The sequence below is a fragment of the Tachysurus fulvidraco genome, chromosome 2 (assembly GCF_022655615.1).
Source record: "Tachysurus fulvidraco isolate hzauxx_2018 chromosome 2, HZAU_PFXX_2.0, whole genome shotgun sequence".
Taxonomy (NCBI): Eukaryota; Metazoa; Chordata; class Actinopteri; order Siluriformes; family Bagridae; genus Tachysurus; species Tachysurus fulvidraco.
Genome location: NC_062519.1, coordinates 26349502 through 26362204, shown reverse-complemented (window position 1 = coordinate 26362204; position 12703 = coordinate 26349502). Strand labels below are relative to the sequence as shown.

The 12703-nt window shown below is 38.2% G+C and overlaps 1 protein-coding gene across 2 annotated transcripts in view; it reads right to left on the bottom strand.

Moving 5' to 3' along the window:
- The window catches only part of rabgap1l (RAB GTPase activating protein 1-like), an 87323-nt gene that overhangs the window by 62366 nt on the left and 12254 nt on the right, over positions 1 to 12703 (bottom strand). For both annotated transcript variants that reach the window (XM_027169915.2, XM_027169916.2), the window contains exons 9-13: positions 12394 to 12496; positions 10496 to 10662; positions 7908 to 8031; positions 2911 to 3004; positions 2265 to 2415 (exon numbers count right to left, since the gene is read on the bottom strand). In XM_027169915.2, coding sequence (XP_027025716.1) covers positions 2265 to 2415; positions 2911 to 3004; positions 7908 to 8031; positions 10496 to 10662; positions 12394 to 12496 — 639 coding nt within the window. The remainder of the gene's footprint in view (positions 1 to 2264; positions 2416 to 2910; positions 3005 to 7907; positions 8032 to 10495; positions 10663 to 12393; positions 12497 to 12703) is intronic.

The window sequence follows — 12703 nt, the reverse complement described above, 5'->3', positions numbered from 1 at the left end:
TGCCTTGCAGGTCCCGTGATTGGACGATTCGGCCGCCAGTTATCATTTCACACGCTACTCCAAGAGCCAATCCGGTGTTTCTGTCCAGGTATAAAGACCCGGATGCGACAAGGGCGCGAGAGAGGGGCGTTGACCTTACCTGGTTGTTTACTCACCTGCGTTTGCTTGTCTGTTCTTGTTTTGCCTTTGCTTATTTCTAATTCCGTGTTAGTTATTGTGTGTTAAGGTTTTCGCTTTGTGAACACTACCATGCAGTTATCGATGTCTATGCTGTGACTCGACTCTCGGTTTAACGGTGCCTATTCCGGTCCTTCTCTGATACATAGTGATTGGGACCAGGTTAGTTTGTCACGTGACTTACATTTCATCGTGCAGAGTGAAACTGTTTAGACACACTAGGTTACGAGCAGATGCCAATCATTGTACTTATGTTATTATGCAGCGTAGTTAGCGGCGTTCTACGCTGAAGATGTTTCTTTTCTGTTTTCTTTTGTGTAGCTAAGTATTTGTACCTGAGATTTAGTTGATGTGTTTGTTTTATCGAGTTCTTTTCTTTAGCACTTTGTTATCGTTATCTTTTGTGTTTGTATATAGTTTGTAAATACACACTTTTGAATTTAATTTTGGTTCACTGACTATGGAATTATTGGATGTTTATTTTTCCGACTTATTTTTACTAAAAAGCAAACCAGACTCAGCTTCGGTCTCTGCCTGTTTACTTGAACACACACACCACAATTTACCAATAGAACAAAGGTTTTTCTTTGAACCGCATTTTCATAATTAGATTTTTACGTGTTACATCCTCATATCCTCTAGACCAATAACCAGACGTAACACTACATAACAGTTTTTCCACTTATTTAGTAATATTTGTTTAGCAAAACAACATGGGATGTGCTTTAGATGGAGTTAACAATAGTTCTTTAGTGTGGGAAAATTCCACCCAGTCACCATGTTCGGCATGAGAACCAGTGCACCTCCAAGAACAACATGAAAGAATTAGCTTTTTAAACAAGAACAAATACAACATAGCCTGCAGAAAAGGCTACATTAAGGATATACCCTCTCGCATAAACAGCTGTAATGGGAGAACTTGAATCTGATGTGGCTTTAGAAGGCAATAAAGTGACTATTCCACTGTATTCTGTTCAAAATACCCTGGGAAAACTATATAGTGCAGATATTAAAGCATTTGTATGCAAAAATCAGTCCTAATAAAATACATATTGCACTAAACAGATACAATCAATAAAGAAATGAGAAAATATGCATCTTGCTGTTGATCTTATTCAGAAAGCAAACTGTACTAGTTTCTGTTAAAAACACACGTCTTGCCCATCGATTCGAAGAGAACAGAGTTGATGGCCCTCACGCAGAGGTGACGACAAGGTAGAGAGGAAGGTAGAGAGGAAAATACAGAATAGCACAAAACCCTCTTTCAATAAAGAGGTAGGCTCCATGCTAACAGCTAAACTAACACATAGTGGTTGTATTGATCTTTAACTGCAATCTGAAGAAATGATTGATTTACAGTTGTCAAAATTAAGAACATTTGAACTAAAAAGAGGTCATTACTCTTTTATTACTAATTAAGCTGCAGAACCAACAACAGAAAACTGATAAATGGGTTTTAAAATGAAGTTGTTTATATTTATAAGGTAGGTGAAAAAAACATGAGGCTGGTCATGTGGTGTTTAATGACATAAAAAAAGCGAAATATTCTGCCTTCAACCTTCTATATTTGGCCCACAATATTGACAGTAAGCTTTTAAACTGAAAGGTCAAAGTTCATGTTGACCAAGTCTCTACACACTGAAAATACCCGTTTTTTTTTTGTACTCTGTCTTTCCCCTTCAGTTAATTGGCTTTACTGCCTGACAAATATTATTGCGTTTGGTTGGACCAATGGTTTAAATAAAGCAAACAGAAAAGCTACTGTATGGTCATAGCAAGAGGTAAAACATCTTCGGTGATTCAGAAAAAAACAAAGATGTCACCACCTCTGCTACACATAATACCAAAGGACGATGATTAGAAATTACAGTCAGAGAGAGAGAGAGTGTGTGTGAGCGAGTGAGAGTGTGTGTGTGTGAGAATGTGAGTGTGTGAGCGAGAGAGTGTGTGAGTGAGTGAGAGTGTGTGTGTGAGAATGTGAGTGTGTGAGCGAGAGAGTGTGTATGTGAGAATGTGTGTACATGAGAGAGAGAGAGTGTGTGTGTGTGTGTGTGTGAGAAACGACACACACTTTCTCTCTATCCTACCTTGGTGATGAGGATGCGGTAACATTCCAGCAGGGCCTGTTCATCCTGGCAGCCACACAGGAGCTGCCAGACTTCAGCTCTCAGGGCCTCTGGGACACCGGCTCTCACCAATGCAGACAGCCCTTTAGGACGTGACGACAGGTTCCCATGCCTGATGGGCACAACACACACACACACAAACAGAGACACACTCCATGTCAGTGCTGCAAGCCACTAAAAACAGATTTTTGTTTTTTTTTAAAGAATAAGTTTCTCATTAAGAGATTTTCTAATGAAATCATCTCATCCCAAATCGTTTTCCACATTCATGCATTTACATCCGCACAAACGTGGTTTGTAGAAGAGAGTACATCATTTTAAATCATTAAAATATACTAAGTGTAATAGATGACTTTGTATGCCCTTTCAAAATCCCCCCAAAAATAGCATTTTGTTTAATAAAGTACGTTGAAAATCGATGCTGAGGAGGTGTGATGTGTGCCAATTTGTCAACATTTTCATTTATGAAAGAACACCTTTATTCATTTCTGTGAAAGACCTGCTTGTTATCATCTCTCTCTTCTCTTTGGCTCTCACTTAAAGATAGACAAGAAAATGCAATTACTAACACTACTATTATCGGTTTGTTTAATGTCTTTTGCCTCACCATCTTTGCAGGATGCTACCCCAGGACTCCAGAATTTTCTCAGGGCAGTCTTTAGACACATCTCCAGTGCCACTGGAGATCTCACTGTCACTGTCTGTAAGACAAGAACGAAGGCAAAGAGCATGAGAATGAGCATTGTGAGGACTTCATTTCTTGGGTCGCATCAAAGTTCATTTAATCATTTAAGGCATTTATATCACATCTGTCCTGAAATACACCAGTGTACATTTTATTTCTTCCCCTTGAGGCTAGAGAGGTAATGTGTCTGAGTGTGTGTTCTGTGTGGTCCGTGTGTGTGTGTGTGTGTGTGTGTGTGTGTGTGTGGGAGAGCTCTGTTGGAAGGCAGGAGTGATGAGCTGAGATTCACAGCTCAGGGCTGAAAAAAGCACTCAGCTTTATACATGCGGTCATCAGGTTCAAAGCTTCCAAGTATGTAAGCATGCGAGAGGAAAGAGAAACGGCACATCTTTGACTCGGCTCTCAAAGCACCACGTACAGATGAAATGGGATGATACTCAATGACGATAGCAAATTTGTGAAATCTATCAAGTTTAGTTCTAGCCATCGTATAGTTGAGTTCCTTATACATTCCTCTATCTACCCATGAGCTGAGCTTTCACACTACCCATCTGGACCAAACACTGAGTCAGTGATATAGCAGCTTGTGGTGATAAATGCAATGTCTGAATGCAGTGTATGAACGTTCACAAGGGTCATTATGAGCCCTGCAGCACCCTGGGAGACCTGACATCCTATTTGTCACATACTGGATGACAACTCGCTCGTGTTAAACCCAGACATTTCACAGACGTGTCATTAAGCAAAGCTATGATTTATCTTCACAAAATGGTTACAAGGGTGGAATTAGTTATTATTTTATTAAAAATAAAGCTTAAAGGTGTGCTCAAACATTGCTTGTGGGGAATACTGCTGTAAAAATTGCCAAAAAAAAAAACACACACCACACAACAAAAAGAAAAAAATAATCTGAAACATTTAAAAATCAACAAACGATTTACAGATAAATTAAGATGTTTAAGGTTTCTGAAAGATTTAAAGATGTTCACTCAGAAATAAAAAAAAAAATCATTGAGCACTAAAAACGAATGTCCTACTGAAACAGTAACATTAATCCCAATGCAAGTCTGAGGTAAACAGCTCAGACATTTGCTTTGTAGTAATCTCACAGCTTGTCCAAGAGGATGGCTGGATTTATGGAATGAAATAAATCACAGTAGTTTCAACGGTAACAAAAATGTCCATAGTGGAGAAACTTCCAGTATAAAAAAAAAAGGAAAAGCAGAGTCCAGTGCTGCATCACATGGATGGAAGAACAAATGCATAGGTTCTTCAACCATGAACTGACCTCCAAAAAATGTTCTTGATAAAAGGTCAGGTTCAGATCTCAAGTACAGGCTTTAGAAATGCTTTTAAAGTTCCTAAGCCTTAAAAACATAAGGTTGTGTGTTGCACAGGAGAGAATAACAGGGCAGAGGCAAAAAGAAGAACAGGAAGCAGAGGAAAGGAAAAAGAAGACAAAAGGAGAGATGGAGATGGAGATAGAGGTCTTGAGTGCTTGCTATGTCCTAAGGTGATAGAATGGCTCAATAGTGTGTGGGTGAATGAATTTTCTCTTCCAGCTCCCTTACACAAAAAAGAGAAAGAAAGAAAAAGAAATGTGCACTCAGTAGTTTCATCAAGCAACACTAGATGTCTAATAGAGTTATAAACTTGCATCGTATGACTGCAATTCTCATCAATATAAATCTTTAAAAAAGAGAAAAAAAAACATGGTTTTAAAGGATCAAACTTTGCTGTGAACAATACTGGGCAAAAAAAAATGACTCATCTGTTTAAAGGCCTTGGTAACATGATCTGTTACAGGGCTGCTGAGGGGAAAAAATGCAATGCTTTAGCAATGGAAACCAAACCTTTCACACAATGCCCTTGACACAGGATGTTCAGGATAACATCAATCTGCTTCATCGTCATATTTGATAGACCCCTATGACCCAAAACCCATATTTGTGCTTTCTAAATCAGGGAATTTTATCTTTCTTTGTGACTCCACTGACACACGTACAAGTTTCTGGTCTTTGACCTTAATGTTTATGTAAACAAGAGTGTTTGCTTGGCTGATCCAAACCTGGGAGTTAAGGTCAAAAACTGCTAATCATCAATGGTGAGTGAAAGTTAGTTTTTAATTAAGAGGGAACAGAAAAACAAACAGATCACATTACGCAATAATACCCCTCTAAGGTAGCCAGAGTCACACAAGCTTTATTTAGTAAACAGTCATCATTTGGGCAGGATCCAAGATGCAGACTGACCATCAGCATCATATAGCAAGAGCAACACCAGTCTAGCACTTGGGAAGGAAAGAAAGAGTTGCAAAGCTGTGAAAAACCCAATGCTTAACACCGCAATATACACTGTTAAAGCAGAGACTATTTGAACCCAAAGTGCTCTCAAAGCCCTATAAACTATAATTTAATAAAACTAGCCAAAATGTAGAGCATAAATTAACGTTTAAAAGCAGATTAAAATTCATTGCCAGATTAGCAAAGCAAGGCAACTGGCACCAGTAAACACTTATTGTTTCACAAGAGAATATCATTCAAATGTCTCTATAGATATATAATGAACAATTTTACATATACATTCAACAAACCTGGACTGCTGTAAAGTAAAATAACACTCCAGGTGATTTAGTTTTGACGAGCCAGTGACCACGACAGCCTCAAGTGCCTGTTCTTGGCTAACAGGAGTAGAACCTGATGTGGTCTTCTGCTCCTGACATCTCATCAACATTCCCGACCACACAACTGTCTCTCACTGAATGTTTTTTGTTTTTCACACCTTTCTGTAGAAATTTGAGAGATTTGCAGTTTAATAAATACTCAAACCAGCCTATCTGGTTCCTGGAAGTGAACATTAACAGAAGCTCTTGACCTGTAATCTGCATGATGTTTTTCCCCCATTTTTTTTTTTTTTTGTTTTATTGGAAGAGCATTGCTGGGCTGTTTTTAGGTAAGGCTGTCTGATCTTGCCATATTTTTAACCTCAATTCTCTGGGGTCACAAGTCGCACAACTGCCAAGGGTGTCATCCCACTGTCTGGAGATCACGAGTTCAAAACCGGACACGGCCACAGCCATCCATTAAAAGCCTGCTCTCCACGATGGAGCGACGGTTTTTCTTTCTTACCCATCAGTCAAAGTGACACTAGCCAATCATAGATGCTGGTCAGTTCATGTGTAGTACTTTTTGTCCGTAAACGTCATGATGGGATACTGTGAACTTTTTCTCTTTTAATCTAGTGACTATATCTTGCTTCAAAAGCCTATGTTGCAGTGCGTTTAAAATTTTTCATGTTGCCAAGCTAAAGTGATCACACACAAGTGGAGAGAGCTGATCGAACAGCATCTTTCAAGATCCTAACCCATATACAAAGATTTCCCAGCATTGTGTTCTTTGCCTTCATGTCCAACCTATTGGTTATTTTCTAAAATTAGAAAACATTATTTACTACCATCTTATTTCACACATTATAATAATAAAGATATATAGTTAATATGAACAGTGGCTTTCTTGTTATCTGAAAATTCGTGCATCATGCTCACCATATGGCGTAAAAATAGATACAAATTTCCAAAATATCACAGATTTGCTCCCTCTGGTCTTTTTCTCACTTGATCTTACTCATCAGATTATGATGGCTAAAACAGGAGATGCTGCCAGTTAAAAAAAAATAAATTAAATAAATAAAAATAATAAACAGTTTCTCTCACGCTCCCTTACCTTCTTGCACACTCTCAAAAGGCAATCTAAATAAGCCCAGAGACATGGTCATTTTTCTCGTAAATTGAAAACCATAAAGCTTTGCAGGATCAGGGAAAGAGAGAGGGTACGTTCTTCAATCAACTTGCACATGAGCATTCTATTATCAAAATGTGTAATGTGTGTGCATGTGTGTGTTTGTGTGTGAAAGAGAGAGAGAGAGAATTTATGTAGCTCTAGACCAGGGGTGTGAAACTCAAATTCACAGTGGGACAAAATATAAGACTGAGAAAGTCACGGGCTAAACTGAATATTTATTGAAAAATTAACTGCAACTGATGTAATGATCAACCTTTTTCATATGGAAACAAACAAACAAACTTTAGTTTTGCTTAAACACAGGATTTGAGCTTTATATTACAAAAACATAAGAAATTAAATTTGAAATTAAAGTCACATCAGTGGTGTTCGTTTCTTATTTAAATAAATAAAATAAAGATTTTGCCATCTCTGCTGCCACAATAACGCTTTACAGCAGCTTCACTTTTTGATTTTACTTTCATGAACATAGTCTGCCGGGAAACCAGACTTTTTTTTCATCTCCTCCGCCTTCTGGAGCTTCTGCTTTACGTCCAGGTCCTTATACTTCTCATAAATGTTTAGTTTCATAGTGTCTTCTTATGTTATATACTCTCGTTACAGACACGTTAGCTCCGTTAGCACACAAGACAAACAGGTCTGTCCTTTATATTCGTGAACAGATAATCTGCCTCCCATCTGTCGTGAAAGCTCCTATTGTCCATCTTTCGTTTGGCCATTTTTGTGGAGGGTGGAATTAACTTACCCGATTTGACTGTAACATGGTTGTTAACGACTGTTAACAGAGAATGAGGGGTGCTTGCTGTTCGTGACTACGCGTCAATACAGAGTCAATGCATTCTGGGATTTGTGGTATTAGCGGAGCATGCGGCTAGCCAGCTGTAATGCACATATGGTATGATCTCGAGGGCCAAATATAATTCGCGGGCCAGAGTTTGACACCTCTGCTCTAGACTGTACTATGAGGGTGTGTGTCCCCGTGTGTGTGTCTGAGACAAGAACTTGGCAATAAATGAGATTTTACACTTCTGACAGTCTGGTCTGTAATACTAACTCTTAAATCACTTTCAGCACACTTCTGACAGTTTGTTAGCTAATTTATTTCTTTATGTTACATACCTTCCTCTGGCTCCTCTTCCTCAGTAGGAGACTGCAAGCGACCTCGTGATGCTCCCACTCGCTCCGATTCCCTCTGAAGACTTACTACTGCATATATGGCATCTTGGGTGCCCCTCTCCAAGACCTACACACAAACACTCTGTAAACATCTCCGTTCAATAATACACATAGGAAATGTATTCATTCATTCATTCATTCATTGACATTCCTCCTGACAACAGAGAGTAATGTCTGGCTTTGGGCTGAGACACAAAATACAAGTGAGTGTGTAAATAAAGCAAGCAAGAGTCAGATATACAAACACGGTCAGACATCCATCCATTTTCTGTACTGCATGATCTACACAAGGTCGTGTCGAACCCGATGCCTATCCCAGGCGACTGAGGGCACAAGGCAGGGTACACCCTGGAGCAGTACCGTTCTATCTACCGCACTATAGACAACTCAGAGATAAGCAAATCATGTGTGTTTGGTGTATTTACTCCATTCCATCAAGTCTGTTAGAGGCTGTTACATCAGGGGAGTTAATCGTTCAGTTAAATCTATAAAGCTTTCATAACATTTCTATAATCCTGCACATAACATTTCTATAATCCTGTCTGAATAAATAATAACCTGCTGACAAAGAAGAAATTGTATACTACTATACCAATTAAGTCATGTTAAATGTGTCTCCTAATGTATTCTCACTGAACGGAAAAAAAAGTAGAGAAGGACTCAACACAACACGCAATACAGAATGTTCTTGAACAAGTAGCTGAGAATAGCAACCATAAAGGGCAAGAAATATCAAAACATTACATCCAGCAATTTTTACGCAGAAATACTGAGAATTATATGTAGTTTTGGCACAGTGTTAACAAAAATGACACAAAAAAAAAAACAATATCAATTTAAGTTCTGATGTACATACAATCTTTAAAACCTTGTTCAACTATAACGTAAATCAAAACTCTGTATATTGTGCTATTAAATATACCATTATTAGTCAAAATATAAAAAAGCTTGGGAGAGGAATGGCACTAAATAATTTGAGCATTTATAATTCATTCCAACACTTTACAAGCTCCAAACTGACAACATGCTCTGAGTTTTCAAAGTTAGCCTCACCTCTACTGCTGCCGCAGGGGAAACAGGCGGAAATATAATTACGCGTACGGAAGGAAATTAAAAGGAGCAGCCAGTGAGAAGAAGGTCTCTCACTGAGTGGCCACTCCTGGGGAGCTTATATGGTAATGGGGTTCACAGAAAGCCTGGTGTAATCAGAGCGGTGGATTACGTGCATGCTATTCATTCAGTAGAGGTCATGTCTAAACCCATCCGTCTTCACCTCTCTGAAATAAGCTAACATCACCACAGACAGACTTATCATTTGCACTGAAATAGAAACCACTCGGTTGTAAATGTTAAGAAAACGTCTGCTTCATGTAGAAAACAACATTTACACCAAATAATAACTTCATACACATTTCTTCACACGCAATCAAATAAAACAGCAAATAAATGGTAATGATAAAATAAGAGGAGGGCAGGGCTGGGTTTTCCTGCAAACACCATAATCTTATCTTTTAATTAGCTTTTAACTACGGCCCGTGCATTCTTCCACTCGGCAATAAAATAACTATGGAGGCAATCAGCAGGACACGCAGGCAGCAAACCCTAATTACTTCAGCATGATAATGAGAGTCAGGCCGCTCTTTAAGTTCCTTAATACAAAGCCTTCATTTGATGCTTCACGGCTTTTCAGGAGTCGAGGTAGTGGCTCCTGATCGCTCCTAACAACGATTCCTTTCCCATATAAGATTCGTCTCCTACGATGAACACGGGAGGATGTACGTGCATAATCAAAATGATGTAGTATTTGTAGGTTTGCATAATTAATTTTTGTAACCGTTATCTAATAATGTGTTTCATCGATTATTTAAAAAAAAAACCTGATATTGGTAGCTTAATTAATCGGCTGCTATTAGACGCTGGTATACATTGAATCTGGAGCAATAAAAAAGCACCTATGATGCGTAGCATATCATCGATTAAAGCGGCTTAATTCATTTTTTCTAAATTGTTTACATAAAATGTGAAACAATAGTGATTTTAATGATTATCCAAATAATAGTACTTAAGTGCTTACAGGGATCAGGAGTTCAGTGCTACAGACATCCCTGTCTGATAGTCAAGAGAACCAAATTAGCCATGCTCTTTGGGTGGGAATGATGGCATAATCTTGGTCACAATTGCAGCACTAGCCAATCAATGGGGCTGAATGTTCATGTAAACGGAACAGGGCAAATAGCTCTTTCCTCTGAGGGTCTTATGCTCATGCGTTACATAAGACATGTTGTTGCTCATGCGTTACAGCATGAGCAACAATTCAAAAAGAAAGTTCAGTCCTCACGTGTCTCGGAGGAGGAACGTGTTTGTTCTACCCTCCCAGACTGGTAGGTGACATGTGATGAGGGAAAGGCTAGCTAGTGAGTAGGAAGTGCTAAGATTAAGTTGAACAAAAGTCTTACTTGATTTTATATAGAGTCATTTCAGAAAACTCTAAACAGGAAAAGGCATATTAAAGAAAAACTGTAGTGGTGTACCGGTTTGAGCTGCAGGTAGAAGGTCTCAGAGAAAGCTTTTCGGCTGAAGTACCAGAACCTCTCATTGGATGGGTAAACACGGGCCAAGGCCTCCATCAAGAATCGAACAGGCTCCACCACCTCGGTCACCACCAGGTCCACAGCCACGGTCATATACACCTGCTTATCTGGTAAAAATAGGATAAATATCAAGATGGCAGCAATTGTATATACACAAGTTTGTATGTTCACTTATTGACAGACAGAGAATGTCTCCAAGGTCATCCCTTTGTTCAATGATTACTGACATTAGGAATTCTTTAGCTGTTAAGCCAACTGAAGACAAGCTTTTCATTTACAGTACACACTTTAAACCAAATATACATTACTTAAAGTCTGCGATGCCAAAATGAAAGCCTTTAACAATAACTTCTCCCTTTTTACTTTGGAGATTAAGCAGAATATAAAGTCATAGAATATTGATTGTGATAGAGAGACATAAATATGAATTCAAGATATTCTGTATATTTCAGAACTATAGAGTTCGTATATACCTATAATTATGTACATACGTGAAATGATGTGCGATTTCAGCATGATTTTCATGGTCGCTACACATTATTAGATATGTATGAATTTATTAATGCACCAGTATTTGTTTACTAGGACCTTGTACAACAGTTTAAAAACCAAAATCTGCAGTGTGTATATACCATCACAACCTTGGCAAATACAATGCAGCTGAGCTGTAGGACACAGAGACCCGTAGTTAAAAAGATCTACGTGTTTAGACACATGGTTAAAGGATTTCTGTTTGCTTTCAGGCCAACTATAATAATTAAAATACTAGAGGAAATGGGTGAAATACTATAAAACAGCCACTTACACGTGATGGATTTTATTATTGTAATTAATGTGGATAAACAATTCGTTTATGAGAGAAGAGCTAAAAAATTACTATCCAATTAGGATCGAGTGAACCATTAAACCCTGGCAGAGAAGAGCTTTTCCATGTAGAAGCCAAACCATGCGCTATATTGCTTGGTGGTATGCTGTACTCTCTCTCATGGTAACTCTCTCTCTCACACACACTCCCTCTTTTTTCTGTATACTGTACTGTATATTGCAGGTGTGAAAAAAAGCAGTGAATTAAGAATGCTTTCAAAAATAGTTTTTCAATGACCAATCAAGTTTAATGTAAATGAACAGAAGAGAAATCCAAATCAAATCGATATTTCTTTGTCGTTTTGCGCATTAGAGGAACGGCTTCTTCCAATTCATCCAGAAGACCACTTCTGGCCAGACTTCTATGGACAGTAGATGGTATGCCTGGTTTCTGCCAGTTCTTTGCTGATGACACTGCTGGACTTCTTCTGTTGTCAAAGGGAATTAAACTCGAAGTGTTTCACTTGGCTGAGCGATGCGTCTACGGTCCTCAACATTGCTGTTTCTTTGTGCTTCTTCAAAATGGATTAAACAGCACATCACGAGTCCCCGGTCTGCTCTGAAATCTTTGCCTGGGAGAGACCTCGCTGATGCAGTATAACTACCTTGTGGCTTGTTGAGTAGACACACCAAATATTGATTTGATTTCAATTTTCCTCCTGTTCGCTCTCTTTGTAAATTGTAAATCTCTTTCGCTCTCTCATTTTGTAATTTGATTAAAAAATAAATAAATAAACAAATATAAACAAGTGGAATGCATATTTTTGAACGCATTCTTACTTTACAGCACATCTGCCTAAAACCTTTGCACTTCTATGTATAACAAACATAAATTATACAGTGTCAAGGCAAAAAAACAGTACAATAAATGCATCATATAATCATTTTATATATACAAATAAAGTATAAATATTTACATACATAATGGAATGTATCTCTAGATCATTACCCATGGTGTATTAACAGTCTCTCACCTTTTGGTGTGTCCTCATTAAGGGCTTGAAACACAGGGGTGTTAGGATTCCATATGCCAGTAATCACACTAGCCTTTCCATCTGCACTCTTCCCCATCACCTCCTACATACAATAACAACCAAAAAGTTAACCAGTAAAAAGTTGACAGTAGGGAACAATGCTTTGCCCAAATGTACGCAAAGCACACACTGATGTTGATGTACATGATTTTTGTTTATGAAAATCTAAGATGAAAAAAAAGAAAAGAAATAGCGAATTTAATGTGACATTTTATGATCCAGTATCTATTTCTACATTCAGAATATTGTT